At 38.8% G+C, this 18,705-nt stretch overlaps 1 protein-coding gene across 3 annotated transcripts in view; it reads left to right on the top strand.

Annotated features, from left to right (window-relative positions):
- The window catches only part of PTPRR (protein tyrosine phosphatase receptor type R), a 271,414-nt gene that overhangs the window by 126,771 nt on the left and 125,938 nt on the right, over positions 1–18,705 (top strand). For all 3 annotated transcript variants that reach the window (XM_032170734.2, XM_032170735.2, XM_032170736.2), the window contains one exon: positions 17,609–17,722. In XM_032170734.2, the coding sequence (XP_032026625.1) occupies positions 17,609–17,722 (114 nt within the window). The remainder of the gene's footprint in view (positions 1–17,608; positions 17,723–18,705) is intronic.

The raw sequence follows: 18,705 nt of genomic DNA, 5'->3' as shown, positions 1-18,705 counted from the left end.
TAACAGTAAAGATCCTACCATAATGATAAGGAGTTTCTTGTAAAGTTCATAATCATCCTAAGGAGAGTAGAATTATAAATATGTTCACTTGAACAGAACTCAAAAGTTCTTAAAAGACATTGAGTGGAGCAGATATTTGTTTTGTTTAGTGTGGTTCCCACACTGACATCAGGGAAAAGATGACTACAACTAGAAACGAAAATTGAGAGAGGGTTACAGGGGGTTAATTCACTAAATCTAGACATTTTTATAATAATGACATCTCGGGTACCCTGTGTTTGTGTGCAGACTTCACTAAAAGACTAGTCAGTATCTTCTGTTATAATTGCATGTGGGGTCCAGTGAGTGAAAGTCACTGCTATGAGACATCATCAGCTAAATTCCCAGCTGGGGAACCCAGCTTTGTTGTTTTTTTATCAGTAAACCAAGAACCTTACTCTTTAACGTTGGCTTAAATATGGCTCTTATTTAAAATGATGTATAAATTTATTAGTTAATCTGTATATAAAGTGCTATCCTCAGGTGAAAAACCTCGCCCAATGTTTATTTCACTTGTTTATTTCAAAAAGTATGTATTTAGTTTCCACTGTGTTCTAGGCATTGTACGAAGTTCTGGACAACAAAGATTAAAAATAAGAATTTAGTTTGAGTATTTAAAAACAATATAATGGTTCTAGTGTTGGTACAAAGTTATAGATAATTTTATCTGTGGCCCTTGATGATGAATAACAATGTCAAAAAATAATGCATCTGGTGTTTACATCTATCTTAATAATAAAATTGGATTAACTTTCTGTATGATTCAATATTGCAGAAAACAGTCATCAAGATGGCCCAAATAAATTATTTGATTCAAAAAGTCAAGCTCTGTTTCCCACAAAATATAGGGCTGCCAGATTTGATTTGATTTTTTTAAGCGCATCTCTGGTGTGAGACATGAGCAGGTAATAATGCCAAATGATGGCTTGGCAAGAATTTTCAAGCAGGATTTAGGGCTTAGCAGCAAGGTTTTAGACTAAAGGGAAAGGAAAGTTTTTAGTGATTTTCTTTTAATGTTTATTGCTTATATAGCTTTTAATATAAGGAAGACTCACCTGTTTAAATCTTTCATTTAAAAGAAATTAAGCTTTAAAGAAGGTGTGGCTTCTTAGCCTTGTACACCAAAATATCTTGCCCTACAGCATTCATAGTCTTCAAGTTAATTTTAAAAATTGCTATTGCGAATTACTCAGTTGATAATTGATGCTGGATTGTGTTGTATCAAATTAGCCATGTCTATATTTGGCTGTCACAAAAAGGAATAAGCTATAAATAGTTTCCCTTGTTTTTCTGATCAATATATGTACTTCTAACAATTTAATAATTAGATCAGACATAGTGCAATCCTAATAAATACTGTGACCTCAATCTTCCTAAAAGAAAAAAAAGAATCTTATTGTGGTAATTGAGAAGTAATAACAGGATGAAATAGGCAGAGTCATGTTGTTCATTAAAGTTATGCTGCAGACAACATCATTCAGAATCTTTTCTAGAAATGAGATGGTTCTCAAGGTGCTAATCACTAAAATAACACATTGTGGAAAATTATATGCTTATTGTTATTTTGCCATATCCTTCTTCAGTTGAAAGGACCACAAAAACACTAGCTAAAACTTATTCAACACTCTGCCTTTATTCATTTTAACTATGCAGAAAATTATTAATTCCCCCGTGACAGAAAAAATCAAGATTACTAAGAAAAAAGTTGAAAGACATTAAATCACAGAGTTTTGATTTGCATGTTAAAAACACATGCCAATAAACCTCATTTCATTTTACCGTGTTTCTTGGAGAATTGTATAGTTCACCAGAAGAGTGAAAACACAGAATCCTATTACAGCCATTGAAGTGAAACATAAACTACTTCATGGAGGGAATAAAAATAAAAGTAAATGTATAACACCCTTCCACGGAGCATTAGACTTCAAACTACTCTTGTGATCAGACTGATGTTTCAGAGCTTGTGTGGTCTCTGTGCCCCTTCAGAGCTTAAGCTTTTGCATATGATCAGTTGAAAGTCCCAAAGGGATCTATTCCTATTGATTGAATATAAGCACATAAAAGGTACCCATCTCCTTATTTCACCCACATCTGAAATAAAGCTCCAATGACCTGTAAGGACTTTTAATTTCTTAATTTTTTTAAAAAAGAGTAGTATTTATACTACTCTTTATACTACAATGGCTCAGGAAAGTATCAGTTTATAACTAGAATGCGAAGTCGCTGGGGGCTGAAAGATTATTATTTTGCCCATGGATATCTACTTCTAAGCATCCCTAAATGCCACTTCGAAGTAATCATGGTCTCAATTCTTACTGAACACTGTAGTGAGAAGTCTCTGTCCTTTGAGAAAAGCTCCATGAATGAAGAAGTCAGGGTTGTGATGATTAGAGTTTTGTTATTTTGATGGGGCTGGATGTAGAAACCTGAATTTGTCTGACCTCGTTTTTCAGACATTTGCCTGAGTGTTGAGCTTTTGGCCACACAGGGTTTCTGCCTGACCCTGATTCCAGTCATTTTCAACTCAAGCTTTGGATGCTGGGTTCTGCCATCAGCCTGAGAAAACTGAAGGAAGGGGAGGGGAGGCTGAAAGAGAACAAGGAACAAGAATAACTGGGAAAAATAACATCCTAATAAAAGATAGAAAACATAATCAGGGGAGTGGAAGGTGGAAAGTTCTGTTGACTCAAACATATAATAATGAGAATTGAATACTCTGTTAAAAGCAAGTAACTCGCTATTATGTTTGTTTACTGTACCCAGGATAATATCTATTTGTGGTTAAATCGTGATTTTTCTCCTGTCTCTCTAAAGAACTTTGTGTTAAATCTGTTTTCTTCTATTTCATCCATAGACCTGTCTGTAACTTTTATAAAAATATTTTTACAAGCATAAATGGACATGAAGTCACAAAGCATAGAAATGATACTATCATAAAAAGTATATAGAGTATTATTTTATATTTTATGGAAGCTTTATCTCCTCCAGTGAATTTGTACTTGGAAGAGTGGAGACCTTCACCATTTCATAATTTTTAAAAACAGCTTATAAGGATGGGGGCTTGCTCAAAATTGTATAGAATTTAAAGTTTCCAGAACAATGTACAAAAGTTCTTCATGTAATTTCTAAATTTTAGGTCTTTGCAGGTGAAAGAAAAGTTTTTATCACAAGAATGTTATTAGGGGATGTGAAAGGGAACACTAATTAAGAGGTAATATTAAAATAGAGGACAGAGATCAATGAAATGAAGGAAAAACTAGATTATAAAAAGCATTTCAAATGAGTAGAATAAGGGATTCTATTCTAAATCATTAAATTTGGCTTTGTTTCAATATTAATATTTAATTGGTAGTGGTAAAAATGAAGAAAAGAAAGATGAATATGAATTTAATTAGATGTCCTTAAAGAGTCTTCTGCACGATTTAGGATTTGAGTTGCATGTTCACAGAAGCCGTAATGTGAAGGGACAGGATGGAGAGTGAATGGAAGCAGAGATTTTGAACTCAATAACTGTTCTTAAAATGTGCCGTTTTGACCTTCAACCTCGAATATATATATTCTCTCCAGAAACAAATGATAGCATTTCAGCAAAACCAAATTGTTTTGACCATTGCTTTTTCCTGGGGCCTAGAGTTTCTGATTGACTTTTGGTGAAAGCTCCTTGACAAGTGTAATAATCAGTAACCGTAAACACTGCAAATCCAATCAGGCCACTTTTTAACGTTGTTATTATTACTATCCTGGTTACTATGTTCAAGACCTTAATTTCATCAACAAAGTTGTTACTCCACCTCCCCTTCTACTGAATATCCAAAGAAGCAAGTCACTAAATAATCATTTTCAACATTGATGTGTAGTAAACACGTATTTTTAAGCCTAGTTTACTGTTACTTTTTATCTGCCACTTCTAGCTGTTTTATAGCTAATAGTGATGGCAGCGGCGGCCATCTGATGCGGCTGCTGCCATCACGCCGGCCGCTGCAGGGAGGGTACTGGGAGGAGGCAGACAGAACCCGCAACAGCAGCCCAATGCCCTGGGGGCCGCCCAATGGGCGGGGCTAGGTTGTGCTCCGGACAAGGGGGAGCTCGGGCTAGCCCCTGAGCTCCCGGGCCACAGGGGGAGCTCCAGAGAGACAGGGAGAGCTCTTGGCAGCATCGACCCAACCCCACTACCAGCAAGGATCTGGAGCCCCCACCCCAGGCTGCCAGGGGACATGGCCAGGTGCCTTGCTCCATGGAGCCTGTGGAACCGGGATGAGCGGGAGCCCTGTCCCTTCCAAGTTGGCAAGTGGGAACTCCCCAGGTGCAACTGCAGGTGTCCAGGCCACCGCTGCAACCTGGGTACCCCTGTGCTCTCCGGAGCCGGGAGTAGGCAGAAGCCCCGCCCTCCTGGGCCAGGCTGCAGCTGCCCAAGTCAGGGCCGCGGATCTAGGCCTCCCGCTCCACAGAGCAAGCAGGAACTCTGCTCCCTCTGCCCTCAGCTGCAGCCACCCAAACCGGGGTTGCAAACCCAGGCATCCCTGCATTCTTACCCTTGCAAGCTTGGAGTGCCTGTTTCTGTTGCCTGGCTTCTCCCTACTCTGGGCGCCTGCTCTAATCTGGGAGCAGGGTTGGGACTGAGCCCAGGCCCTGTCCCAGCCCCAGCTGTGTGCACAGGCTCAGGGCAGTGCTGATGTGCCAACCCCCGCCACCCCCCACCCCCCTACACACATACACAGCCTTAGACCCTCCAGACTTTGGGTGCCAAAAAGAAGGGAAGCTAAAAGGGGACTGAGGGCAGCTGGGTGCTGACCTGCAGGTGTCTCTTGGTGCCAGCAGCCTGGGCACCATGGATAGCCATGGGAGGCAGACAGGCTCCTGGGCAGAAAAGAGCAGGTCTCCAGTAAAGCCTGGGGGCCGGGGCTGCCAGTCCTGCAGACCCAGAGCGGGAGCTCATGGTGCTTTTTCTTGGGCCCACCCATGGCTGCCCATGAACCAGTCAGCATGCACTTCCCCACCCTCTGAGGCCCATAAAGGCCTCAGCCAAAGCAGGCAGAGGGTGAAAAGATGAAGAGGGAGAGGGGACAACCAGCTGCAGACAGGAGCTATCCTCTCTGCTGAAAGTAGGAGGACAGAACGATCAGCTACAGAGAGGAGCTACGCTCTCTGCTGAGAGTTTCAGAGACCTGGGGAGATGGGACTACCAGCTGCAGAGAGGAACAATCTTCTCCAGGGCCTCCTTTCTGCTGAGAGCAGTAGATGTCTGGACGACCAGTGGCAGAGAGGAGCTACCCTCTCCAGGGCCTCCTCCCTGCTGAGAGCCAAACACTCCACAGATGACTAGCCTACAGAGGAGAGCTATCAACAGTGGGTCTCCTCTGAGCTGTTCTAACACTTAATAAAGCTCATCTTTGTCTTGTTCACCCTTCACTTGTCTGCATACCTCATTCTTCCTGAATGCAGGACGAGAACTCAGGCAAAGGTGCCACCAGCCACAGAGATTTCTGGCCAGAAAATCGGACCCCAAAGATCCCTTATCAATAGCTCATGTAGGGCCCACATTAAAGACTATGAAAGGGATGTAGTTACCATTCCCATGTGCCAGGTGAAGAAACTGAGCCTCATTTTCTTCAACTGAGAAGAAATTTGACCAAGGCCACTCAATCCAGGTTTGAACCCAAGTCTGCCTTACTAACCCCTATCTTAACTATTATTTGATAATGTGGCAGTTTTTTATTTTTTTATTATACTTTAAGTTCTAGGGTACATGTTCACAATGTGCAGGTTTGTTACATATGTATACATGTGCCATGTTGGTGTGCTGCACCCATTAACTCGTCATTTACATTAGGTATATCTCCTAATGCTATCCCTCCCCACTCCCCACACCCCACAACAGGCCCCGGTATGTGATGTTCCCCTTCCTGTGTCCAAGTGTTCTCATTGTTCAATTCCCGCTATGAGTGAGAACATGCGGTGTTTGGTTTTTTGTCCTTGCGATGGTTTGCTGAGAATGATGGTTTCCAGCTTCATCCATGTCCCTACAAAGGACATGAACTCATCCTTTTTTATGGCTGCATAGAATTCCATGGTGTATATGTGCCACATTTTCTTAATCCAGTCTATCATTGATGGACGTTTGGGTTGGTTCCAAGTCTTTGCTATTGTGAATAGTGCTGCAATAAACATACGTGTGCATGTGTCTTTATAGCAGCATGATTTATAATCCTTCGGGTATATACCCAGTAATGGGATGGCTGGGTCAAATGGTATTTCTAGTTCTAGACCCTTAAGGAATCGAATGTGGCAGTTTTTGACTGGTATCTACTCACCTACCTGCAACATCTGAACACACAAACAGATTTATTTTGTTAAGCTGTGCTCAGGCTCCCTAGCAATTGAGAAAACAGGCAAACACTTTTAAATGTGTGAACACAAAATTCAAGAAGCTCCTGAATATTGTCCTTGTCTACAAGGTCTTACCCTTTTTAAACAAGAAATTTGGGTATCTTTTCTCACTCACTATCAATACCCATTTAGCTCTTTGTCAATTGTTTTAATTAGCTTATCAATTGATCATAACAACAACTGAGCAAGGATTTGAAAAACTCATGAAGTTGGTATTGCAACTGTTTATGAAATGTCTCAACGTATTATTCTTACCAATGCTGTTAGTATTGTTATTTCATGTGTTAAAAGGAGTAGCTCATCAGTAATGCAGGGAGCTTAAGAAGGAAGAGTAAGTCATCTAAGACACTATTGCTGTAGAATAAAGGTCATAGTTATTTAAAACTATGGGGGAAAATGTATTCTGTTTACCATCCTGTCTTTACCCTTTTGTTCTGACCAAAATTGGTCTTGGTGTTCTGCCTATTTCTTCTTTATACCTCACTCCTTCACCTCTTAAAAGGGTCAATATACTAACAACATACTAATTTTAGTTTACTAAGACCAAATTGTACCAACCCTTAAAAACTCACTCAATAACCCTTTGGCATAAAAAAGTCTGCAGTTGTACAGAATGCACCTATATGGCTGCACAAGGAACTTGCACTTTTCGTGTGAGTTGCAGTGAGGATCACATGGCCTCCCAATGCGCCTTGAACCACATTTTGAGAATCAGGACTTGAAGGCTTCCAATTATCTACTCATTAACACATCAAACAGCCTTTTTCTGTTCACATTTTTCTTAACCTCCAGCAGTATCTGGCTGTGTTGAGAAACCTCTTTTGGAAACTCTCTACTCCTGACTTCTTCCATAACACCATTTACCATGATGTTCCTCTGACCTGTCTACAAGCATAGATATCTGTGCTGAAATAAGGCTACCTAGCAAGAAAAGTTGTAAAGTTGTCAGCCCATTTTTTTGTCTGACTTTTTGGTGCCATATGTTGGTGTTTTAGTGGACCAAGACATAACAGCTCTCTCTCCTGCCTGAAAAAGACGGAGGAACTGGGCCTACGGAGATCAAAATGTCAATTATATTGCTGATAGAGCTGCTGAATTTGTGACTTCAAAGCACGAAAGTGATATTCTTTTATGACTGCATCTCCTTCAAGCAAATTTTCTCACCAGTCACAGGCAGCAATGGTAAACCACAGCACTCTCCTGCTGGGACAATGCCTTTGGGGCTTATTTTACCACTTGCGAAGAACAGACCAGATTATATGGTCTTTACAGACAGGCAGAACCCTAAAGAAAAGCACAGACCTACACATGCCCCACTTATTCCAAATGCACCAGTTACACAAGTCACTTTCCCTCTCCTAGGGAGACTGACAAGAGGAAGAATCCAGGAATATTATTATATTAAAACTGCTGCCACACAGAATAAAACATCAGGACTGGGGAATAAAGCATTTCCTTCCAATATCATGAAAAGGGGAAAACCATAGAAATGTGGTAGTTATAGCATCACATGAAAATAGATAAATATTTGTATGATATGTGTGGGTATATGCATATATATTCATATATATTCATATATGCATATGTACATTATATGATATAACCTATGTATTAGAAAAAAACTAACACTAAAAATACCACAACCTTATCCCAGGATGATGGGATACATGATTATCCCAAAATAAATAATACTTATTTCTTTTTTCTAATTCATTATGTTTTGTAAATTTTCTATCATATGCATTAACTTATATAATTAGAAAGGTAAATTTTAAAACTCTCAAATTAGCAAGAAACGGGCACTAACACTGGATACATTAGAATTTAATTTACAACCAACATAGCATAAAATAGATATTGATACTGCCTATTAAAAGTGAGTTTCAGCCAGGTGCAGTGGCTCACGCCTGTAATCCCAGCACTTTGGGAGGCCAAGGTAGGTGGATCACAAGGTCAATGGATCAAGACCATCTTGGCCAACATGGTGAAACCCTGTCTCTACTAAAAATACAAAAACTAGCTGGGCGTGGTGGCGGGCACCTGTAGTCCCAGCTACTCGGGAGGCTGAGGCAGGAGAATCACTTGAACCCAGCAGGTGGAGGTTGCAGTGAGCCAAGATTGCACCACTGCACTCCAGCCTGGCAACAGAGTGAGACTGTCTTAAAAAAAAAAAAAAGAAAAACAAAGTTGGAAAAAATTGATGAGACTAACTTTTGATTTTACTCCCTCTTAAATGTTGTAGTAGTCAAAGTGTCAGAGACATGTTAATTCTAAATCAAATACAAATTATGCTAAATCAATTCTGCGTGTTTTTTAATAATTAGGTATTATAGGTAAACTAAATTGAACATACCTTCCTCAAGCACGAGGCCTGGGTTTGTTACCCTTTCCAAGCCTATCATATGACTCAGATTCTTTCACTTGGTAACTACAGTGTTGGTTGTCATGATTCATGTGTTCCTTCATTTTACAAGGATTTATTAAATACCTACTATATGCCAGGTACTGTTTGGGGTCTTGAGGAGACAGCAGAGAACCAGACTGACATGGCCCCGCACCAATGGAGCCCACATTTTGTAAAGTAAGAATATACAATAAACAAGTAAACAAGAAACTGTCAGATAGTGATAAATGCTATGAGGAAAAGAAAGCAGGGTGATCTGATAGAGAGTGGTCAGGCTAGGAAGGCCTCTCTAAGGAAGTGATGTTAAGACCGAGCTGAACAACCAGAAGGAGCCACCACCCGATAATGTTGAACACTTCCCCAGGCAGCAGGCAGGTGCATGCCAAGCCCATAAGGTAAAATGGCTTGAGGAACTGGAAGGAGGACAGAGTGGCTTGAAAAAGGTCTATGAGATGAAGCTCACAGTTAATAGGAGCCAGATAAAGCAGGGCCTTGCGAGCCCACATGATGGAATTTAAACAGGGTAGAAAGTTATTGCAGGATTTTGAGAAAGAAACAGAAGCTGAACTCCTGAAAGAAAAAAAAAAGATTTAAAAATGAATGGAGAGTTGGGCATGGTGGCTCACTCCTGTAAACCCAGCACTTTGGGAGGCCAAGGTGGGCGGATCACTTGAGTTCAGGAGTTCGAGACCAGCTGGCCAAGGTGGTGAAACCCTGTCTCTACTAAAAATACAAAAAAATTAGCTGGGTGTGGTGGTGCATGCCTGTAATCCCAGCTACTTGGGAGGCTGAGGCGGGAGAATCACTTGAACCTGGGAAGTGAAGGTTGCAGTGAGCCAAGATCGCACCACTGCACTCCAGCCTAGGCAACAAGAGTGAAAACTCCATCTAAAAAACAAACAAAAACAAAAATGAATGTAAAAGACCAAGAAACTATAAACACAAGTTTTGTGTCATCTCCTGTCTGATACAATCAAGACAGTCCATATCTTGTCTACAACAATCACAAAGAATAAATTGGCAGAATTCAGAAGTTAAATGATGGTAGTAAAAAAAAAACCATTAGAGAAATTGAAATCACATTTAGAACAAAAGAAATAGAAAATATTCTGCTGAAAAAAATATAAGGACGTAGAGTGCAGACCTCAGAGAATTTTAGCTGAATAAAAACATACAAGTGGTTAGAGAAAATAAGCACATAAAATAATGTGCTGAGATAGATGAAGAATATATAATTGCATAATTAGTGTCTTTGAAGATGAGACCAAAATGTTTAGATGAAAAATCATTCAAATGTATAATAGGAGAAAATATTACTGAAATAGGCTCTGGAATCTGTAGACTATAAGGGCATACCACATTACAGGCACTATCAACCCAAAGAAATATCCTGGTGAAGTTTTCTAACTTTAAAGATAAAGACTTCTATGAGATGAGGGGCAGCAAAGGCAAGACAGACTAGCCTCAGGCCAGAGTATTTTTCACAGCAACTCTCAATGCCAGAAGGCATTGGAAAATAGCAGCAGAGTTCAAAGAGGAAAAAAAAAAAAATAGAAATAAAGATTGAATCAGGGGTTTAATATCCAGCCAAGCTGTTATTTATTGTTAAAAGCACCATAAATATATTCACAAACATATAATGCCTCAGGAAACAGAGCACTCGTGAATCTCACTTGAAAGAAGCGATTTGATATGAAACCCGACTGAAAAACAGATAAATCAAAATATAGAATTCAAGAATGGTGACATCCTTCTAAAAATAAAAGACTGGTCATGAGCATTGAATCCATTTGAATATATAACTATCATTATAGAACTGTAGAAATTATGGCTTCAGCATATATTGGTCAGCATAAACAGTGCTAACACATACCCGTATCTTAGTGGCTTAACACAGTAAAAATTTGTTTTGACTCATGTCACTATTTAATGTGGGTTTCTGAGTGGGACCCTCTTCTCCATGCAGTGATCTGGCTCAGATGTCTTCCTTTGTGTAGCTCCACCATTTTTAATGCAGTTTAGGGTGACCCTGGACCCATCCAGCTTGTAGAGAGAAGGAAGAGAGAAAGAGAGGGTTGAGAAGGTATCCTCATTGTTAACTGCCTAAGACTGAAGGTATCACTTTACTTTTACTTATCTTGATCACGGAGAATTCTGGGTAGTCTCTAATACACAGAATATAATGTCAATATCATTAGATATAACAATATAGAAATAATAATATAATTACAAAAACTGGGACATTATGAGAATTGGTGGGAAGAGTGGCATATTTTCTCATCTTTCATGGCAGAATTAATAAATTCTTCCTAAATTTTATAAATCAAGAAATAACAGCTTAAATATATTTTCATGCCTTATTTTATGTTATAATTACAAACATGGGAAGAAAAAATGTAGAATAACAACTAAAAAACAGACAATATAGCAAAAGACAGAAAACTAAGGAAGAATAAAAACATAAAATAACAAAGTAATAAAACACATCTAAATCTGTTGAAATAACAGAAGTGAATGGAATAAGCTAATCTGTTAAAAATAAGAAATTATGAGAATGAAAGCATGATATTTGATGATGGCATATATTATAAATATAGAACTCAGATATATTAGTGAAATAAACAAGTTGTGGAACAAAATGTATAGTTCAATCCCATTTGTATTTAATAGTAATATATATTATGTATGATATATACATACTGTTTTATACCATGTACACATAGAAAATATTTGGAAGTATACACAAGATATGGTTAGCAGGGTTATTTCTGGGGATTAGGATGAAGGGCTAGGAAGGGGAAGCATATTTTCACTTTTTACCATATATCTATCTGTACCTTAAATTTTGTTGTAATAAGAATGACATTTTTATAAAAATGTAAACAAAAAATCCCAAAGTCCAACACAGTACTACTGGAGAACTGAAAGGAACAACAAAAGAAGGGCGAGAAGTCAGGGAAGGCTGGCAGAATGGTCTTTGCCAACCATGAATCTTGAATTGGAATCTTTAACTCTTCTACCTGGAGTTAAAGATTCCAGGTAGCAAAAAGGCTGAGTCTCCAAGGAGAATAAAGAGCCCCTAGCACTGATCCCCGTGTGCACTGACAATGTGAAAAGGACATGGCATGTTTAATAAACCTTAGGGATGCCTGGAGTATGACGTGTGTGGTGGAAAGGTGTAAGAGGTTAAGACTGGAAGGACAGGGCAAATTTGGTGAATGGAGGAGTTAAGATCATTCATTAGAAAATGAGATTTTTTTTCAGAGTATTTTGAAAAGAATAGTAGCTTGATTGGGATAGCATTTTACACAGATAACTATGATGTCCATACGAGGAATTAATTAGAGACCACAGAAAACTGGCAACCCATTAGGATTCTAGTCAAATAGTCCCGTTAGTCATGATGATGATCTGAACTAAAATGATGGAAATATAGATAAAATATGGGTTCAACATTCAAGGACTATTTAGCAGGTAGAATAGACAGAACTTGACTATTCATTGGATGTCATGGTGGTGATGGTGTGAAGAAGAAGGAAAGAAGGGTCGGGATGATACCCAAATATGACAGCTCATTCCATTACGTGAATGTAGAAAGAGAAGCAAATTTGATTGTGGATAGGAAGAAGGAGAAAGGTAAGTTCAATTTGAGTAATGTTGAGTTTGAAGTGTAAGTGGGACATTCAGGAAGAGGGAAGCAGGTGTAAGACCCTGAGAAAGGTGGAAATGTGTACTATAGAAATAAAAATAATTAATCTGTAACTAATAGCAGAGGACAAATGCAGAGAATTGTGAGAAGGGAAGGGGTGAAAGTATAAAATGTCTCTAACAGGTCAGGGTTCTCTACTCAGTTCAAAGGCATAAACAGAGAACCTTTTGCTTTTATTCCTGGAAATCTCTTGCCATTCCAACTCCTTGGCCAAGAATGGAGTTAAAGATTCCAGGTTAAAAAAAAAGGGTCGGGGGGTACATTTGAGTTAGAAAGAAGTGGGTGGATTTCTTCTAGCAAGCTTTTGGTCCAAAAGGAAGCTTTGGTCCTTTGTGGCTGTTGGGAATTGAGACAGCACTTCTCTAAGGAGCCTTGAGGCATCTCTTAGGAAGAAAGATGGACATTTGTCCTTTGCCCACTAACTGGACTACTGGGTGTGGTCCTGACTCTTACTGAGTATGACCAAATGAAAGTCCAGGCTGCCTAATAACTTCAGGAGGGGACTAACTGCCTCCCTGCAAGGCAAAAATAATTCAATTATCCTTTATAAAATAAATAGCTAAAAGCTAATCACAATACTTATAATTCAAACATAATGCGGGTACCTGAAAGTGCTACATTTCATCAATCCTATCACTTCAACTTGTACCTAAGGCCCATAGGCTTTAACTACTTTGGTGGACAGTCTGGGAACCAAAGAAAGAAAGTCTTGTCATAAAGTAGTATTTCCTTTGTGGAGGGGAACAGTAGTGGGGAACTGACAAAGGAATCTAACAAGACAGAGGCCTGGTATATTTAAATATAGGTAGAATTGGAAGTCTTTGAATTGTGTATGTTTAATTTTTTTCTGTATGTTTATACATTTGTAATAACAAAAGTACTCAATTGTTCTTACGTAGTAACTATTTGAAATTATTTACTGTTGTAAAGTGGCTTACCATTTGCATTTGGAAAGAACATTTTAATGTCTTTGAAATTAAAATATTAAATCATTTGTATGTTAAATGTTAAAAATGACGAAATGGGTTTAGAATCCAAACAAAAATACATTGCAGAATGTTGTACAGCAACTTGAAAGCTGTTGCCTTGTTACTGTGGTGAAAATTTATATCCTGTCATACTTGTTATGGTTTCACATAAGAGGATGAGGAGAGGCTGTGCATTTCTAGCATCTATCCAGAGAGAAGGAGGTAGCATATATCTTCTAACTATATAAAGTCATGTATTTTTTATTTTGTCTGAAATGCTCATTTTTATCTATAATCCTTTCTTTGTCTCAAATTGAACTCATATATAATGCCTGGCACATATTAGGCCTTCAAATACATAGATATCTGTTTGTACTATATTTTAGCATCACTATTTTTATGGGGAATAGTCAGAAATCTGTGCATGCTCTACAAAATCAATCCAGCTTTTCGCAGGCAAGCAGAGAACTGAGGAAAATCATTCAAATGTTTGATGCAACGAACCAGATGATTTCAATTTCAATTTCAACTAATTACTTCAACTCACTTCTTCCCTATAGTTGGGTAGTCTAAATTTCTGTTTCAAATGTACAGCTTTTGTCCAGCTTTCATATTTTTGCAAAGTTGCCTTTTTCAGTGATTTTTAAATCTTTAGTTCCCATTTCACTTCCCATTTACCATTTCAGTCTGAGACTGTAATACTGTTTCCACAGTTACAAGCCTCAAGTTAATCATGCCCCTGGGAATTGAGTTCTCCAGTGTGTACACAACCCCCTTGAGGGGTCTTGTGGGTTCCCAGCATAGACAATTGGCTCCAAATCCTGCCTCTGGGGATTCAGGCACACTGTGTGCCAGCTCTCCCTGCCTGACAAACACTGCTGGTGAGACAGAGGTTACTCATCACCATTTGAGAAAACTAAGGAATCCATCTTTGGCCTTGTAAGGGAAGGGTAGTAGACAGAGTCTCCAATACAGTGCCTCATCTTCAGTGGCAGCTTCTGTAGTCTGGCAGAGATGAAAACAGGCCACGGATGAAAGGAAGCCTCTGTTTCTCAGGATGACCAGGTGTACTGAGTTTTTCTAGTCTCCCAGGTATGCCAGGTAGATGCGTATATTGTGCTTAACAGTATAATGCTATTTTCCTGATCACTGCATTTCCAAATCCTACTTGTCCTTTAAGGTTGGCTTCAAGTCTTACTTTCTGCATTAAAATATTCTGTTATATATTGGATACATATTTAGGCTATTAAAAATACAGAAAATAATGTAAACACTTGTGTACTATTAGATGCTTTTTATTTAATAAAAAAAGTATTACTTTCTGGAAGAAGATAACATTCTGTTGAGAGAGAAGTCACTTTCTTCAGGTCTAATAAGAATTGCTTTCTGTGACATGCTGAGAAGTTAACCTGGAACAGAAAGATCTATTTCAAATTGTATCTGGATTCATGTACTACTTTTTTTTTTTTTTTTTTTGCCTCATCAAGACTTTACCACTGCCTTTACCCTTGATATGCTCCATCTGCCAAGCCACCTCTGGAATAGAATTATGCTTCTGATGGACCTTCCCAGCCTCCCAAACAGCTCTCCAACCAGGAATGAACACCCAGGGAACCAGCTGAACTTCCTACTTGTATTGACTCAGAGCCTGAAAGAAAACAGAAGAAAATGTGAAAAATTACTAAGGTTCTTGGTCAATTCTCTAGCTACAAGTTAGCAGCTTCTTTCCTCAGAATTCTGACTTTCTCCTTCTTAAAGGTGGAATTGCATCGCACCTCACCACCACCCCAGAATTCATATGTTGAAGTTCTAGCCTTCCAGTACCTAAGAATGTGACCTTATTTGGAAATAAGGTTGTTGCAGGTGTAACAAAAGTTAACATGAGGTCTTATTGGAGTAGGGTGGGCTCCTAATCCAATATAATGGAGGCCTTTATAAAAAGGGAAAATTTGGACACAGACACTCAGAGGGAAGATGATGTGAAGACACAGGGAGGAGACAGCCAAGTATGACAGATGCAAAGATTAGAGTGATGTATCTGTAAGCCAAGGAATCCCAAGGATTGCTGGCAAACACCGGAAGCTGGAAGAAGCAAGGAAGGATTCTCCCCTACAAATTTAAGAGAGAATACGGCCCCGCTGACACTTTGATTCAGACTTCTAGCCTCTAGTACGACAAGACAAGAAATTTCTGTTGTTTTAAGCTTTAAAAAAAATTAGATAAATTTTAATAAATTTTAAAGTGTTACTGATTGTGTTTGATATAGCTTTCTATATACTCCAACATCATTCTTATTTCTCCTCCCCAGAAGCAAATTGTTGCCTATTAGGTAGTTTTTTTTCAATGATTAGGTAGGCTCTCTTCGGTAGTTTTTTTTTCAATGATTCTGCCATTTTCTGGATCTTAATTTTTCACAAGGAGTCCAGTTCCAGGTACCTAAATTAACCAAATCTTAGGGCTCCTGCCTCCATGCAAGCATTGAGAGACCCTAAGGTGGAAATGCAGGCTGGAGCTTTAGCTGGGCCCATCATCTTGACCGGGAACCCTATACCTCTTTTGACCTCCCAAATTCTCTCTGATTCCTATAGCATTGAGCATTTAATCCAGTTTCCAATCACTTATTTATTACCTACTTGCAGGTACAAAATAGAGGATATATTATGGTATTTCCTTATGAGACTATAAATCCTTGAAACAGTATTAATCTCTTTTTAAAGCAAGCTGAGGGAAGTTCCCCTACAGAGTTCCTACTCTACAGGAGATTGCACATGTGAATCAATCTCGTTATTAGAGAAGTGTGTACTCAGAAGTATGCCTAGCTTTACAGAACAGGCGATGTTGCAGCCATTCAACAGTTATTGATAGCTACTATGTTCAAATTAGTGAATTAAGTATTATAAGAATAAAAGAAATGCAGAAAGATTTGGTTTCCCTACCTTGAGTATCTCTCAAATGATTAATGATGCATTTTTTAAAATACATACAGTAAACTGCTTCGTGGTTTCAGTGTAGTAATCATGCTGGGGCTTCAATGAGGGTTATTATTACTATTATGATAATTATGATACTATCATAATTTGATTTTATTTTAGGAATTTTTTAATATTTAGATTTTTTCCTAAGCAAACCTGAAAGCTGAGTGTTTGCCCAAACAACTGAATAAGAATTATCTTAGACCAAATCATCAGTACCATTGGCATTTTTACCAGAGTTTGAAAATGTATTCTTGCACCTCATTCTTTTGCCTTGCACTGGCAGCAAATCACTATGTATAGAAACTGCCAAGACAGGCCTTATGGAACTTACACAGCATCTTTCTCTCTGTGACTTGTATGAACACAAATTGAAGATGGATAACTGAAATACACTTGGCCACAGATTCCATTCTGTCATCTGGAACTAAACTAAAGTAAAATTATTCAAGGCACATTTCAATGAAATTCTTTATGAATTGACCATTCATTTGTGCTTTTTATTATAACTAGACAAATTGCATTATTATATACTATACCATCTTTTTTTAAAAAATCAACTTTTATTTTAGATTCAGGGGGTACATGTGCAGGTTTGCCACATGGGAACACTGTATCATAACACTGAGATTTAGGGTGCAGATGATCCCATCACCCAGGCAGTGAGCACAGCACACATTAAGCAATCCCTCACCCCCCTCCCTCCCTCTCTCCTCTTAGCAGTCTCCAGTGTCCATTGTTCTCATCTTTATGTCCATGGGTACTCAATGTTCAGCTCCCACTTCTAAGTGAGAACATGCAGTATATGGTTTCCTGTTTCTGCATTACTTCGCTTGGGATAATGGCCTCTGGCTGCAACCATGTGCTGCAAAGGACATAATTTCATTCTTTTTATGGCTGCATAATGTTCCATGGTGTATATAATACATCTTTTTAACTAATACCATTCAAAGTTTCACATGTGATGTTTCTATAATTTTATTTCTATCAAAAATGCAATAAAGCATTATTAGTGTAAACTTAGCAGAGTCACAGAAACTGTGGTCAGTCATGAGTCAAGAACTGAATGTCCTGAACCAAAGACTTATTAATACTATAATTTGGATTTATTTTTGTCTTTATTTTCTAGACACTGCAAATGGATGTAAACAAGCTAAACATAACGTTGCTTCGGATCTTCCGCCAAGGAGTGGCTGCAGCTTTAGGACTCTTACCCCAGCAAGTGCACATCAATCGCCTCATTGTAAGATACCCACATTTCGCATTCCCAAAATTCAAGCCGTGTGTGTGGTTTTTTTAATCACTAAAGGGCTCATGCTATAGTTGTATGGCTAATGAGCCAAATCTGGCACGTCATGTTCTTACAAATAAAATTTTACGAAACAAGCTATATCAACTCATCTACCCATTGCCCATGACGGCTTTTATATTGCAGTGGCAGAGTTCAGTAGTTGCAAAAGATTGGCTCATGAAGCCTAAACTATTTATCATGTGGCCCTTTACAGTGGAAGTTTGTTAACTCTCTCATAGTTCAAGGCTAGGTCCTGTGGTAAGTATGAAAGAGCCCGAGACACTTGCCTTACCAACCTGACGCTACTCTGAAAATATTCTCCATTAGAGTGAAAGCTTCTGTATCAGGTAAGGCAGTTTCCAGGCATTGTTGATATACTTTCAAGTATATCAATAGAACAATGGACATTGAGTGCACAAGGCAGGGCATTTTAAATAAAGAATAAAGAAGAACTGACCCTGAGGGCTGCAGCCCAGATGGAATGCAGGAATTGGCAGTCCAGGAAAACCAAGAGAAAACTTTGAATGGGCATCTGAGTGGGTAAAGTTAAAAAAAAAAAAAAAAGTAAACCCAAAGGATCTGTTGTATAGGGCCCAGTCTAGGCCTATGTGTCAATCACCCACATCCATTATTTCCTCTCTTTCCTCGGTGTTTGGGAACCTGGATTTCATGCAACTACATGTTCCCAACTGCACTGGAAAGTGGGCGTGCGCAAAGGCCAAAAAAAAAAGCAAATTCAGATCAGATGACTGTCTCTTTGTAAAAAGCTAGTCACCTCAGTTTAACTTGAAAAGGAACTTTGGGATCACTGTACAGGTTTTAAAGTGTTCTTAATGTCCACCGCAATGGGAGTCCAAGCAAGGACTCCACATTCCCCCGGCCTTAAATTGCTGTGCTTCTGCTGCATGGAGCTCGGCTTTCTACTGCATCCATCT

Source organism: Hylobates moloch, unplaced genomic scaffold, assembly GCF_009828535.3.
Source record: "Hylobates moloch isolate HMO894 unplaced genomic scaffold, HMol_V3 SCAFFOLD_12, whole genome shotgun sequence".
Classification (NCBI taxonomy): Eukaryota; Metazoa; Chordata; class Mammalia; order Primates; family Hylobatidae; genus Hylobates; species Hylobates moloch.
Note: the sequence above shows the minus strand (reverse complement) of the source record. Positions and strands in the feature narration are given on the sequence as shown.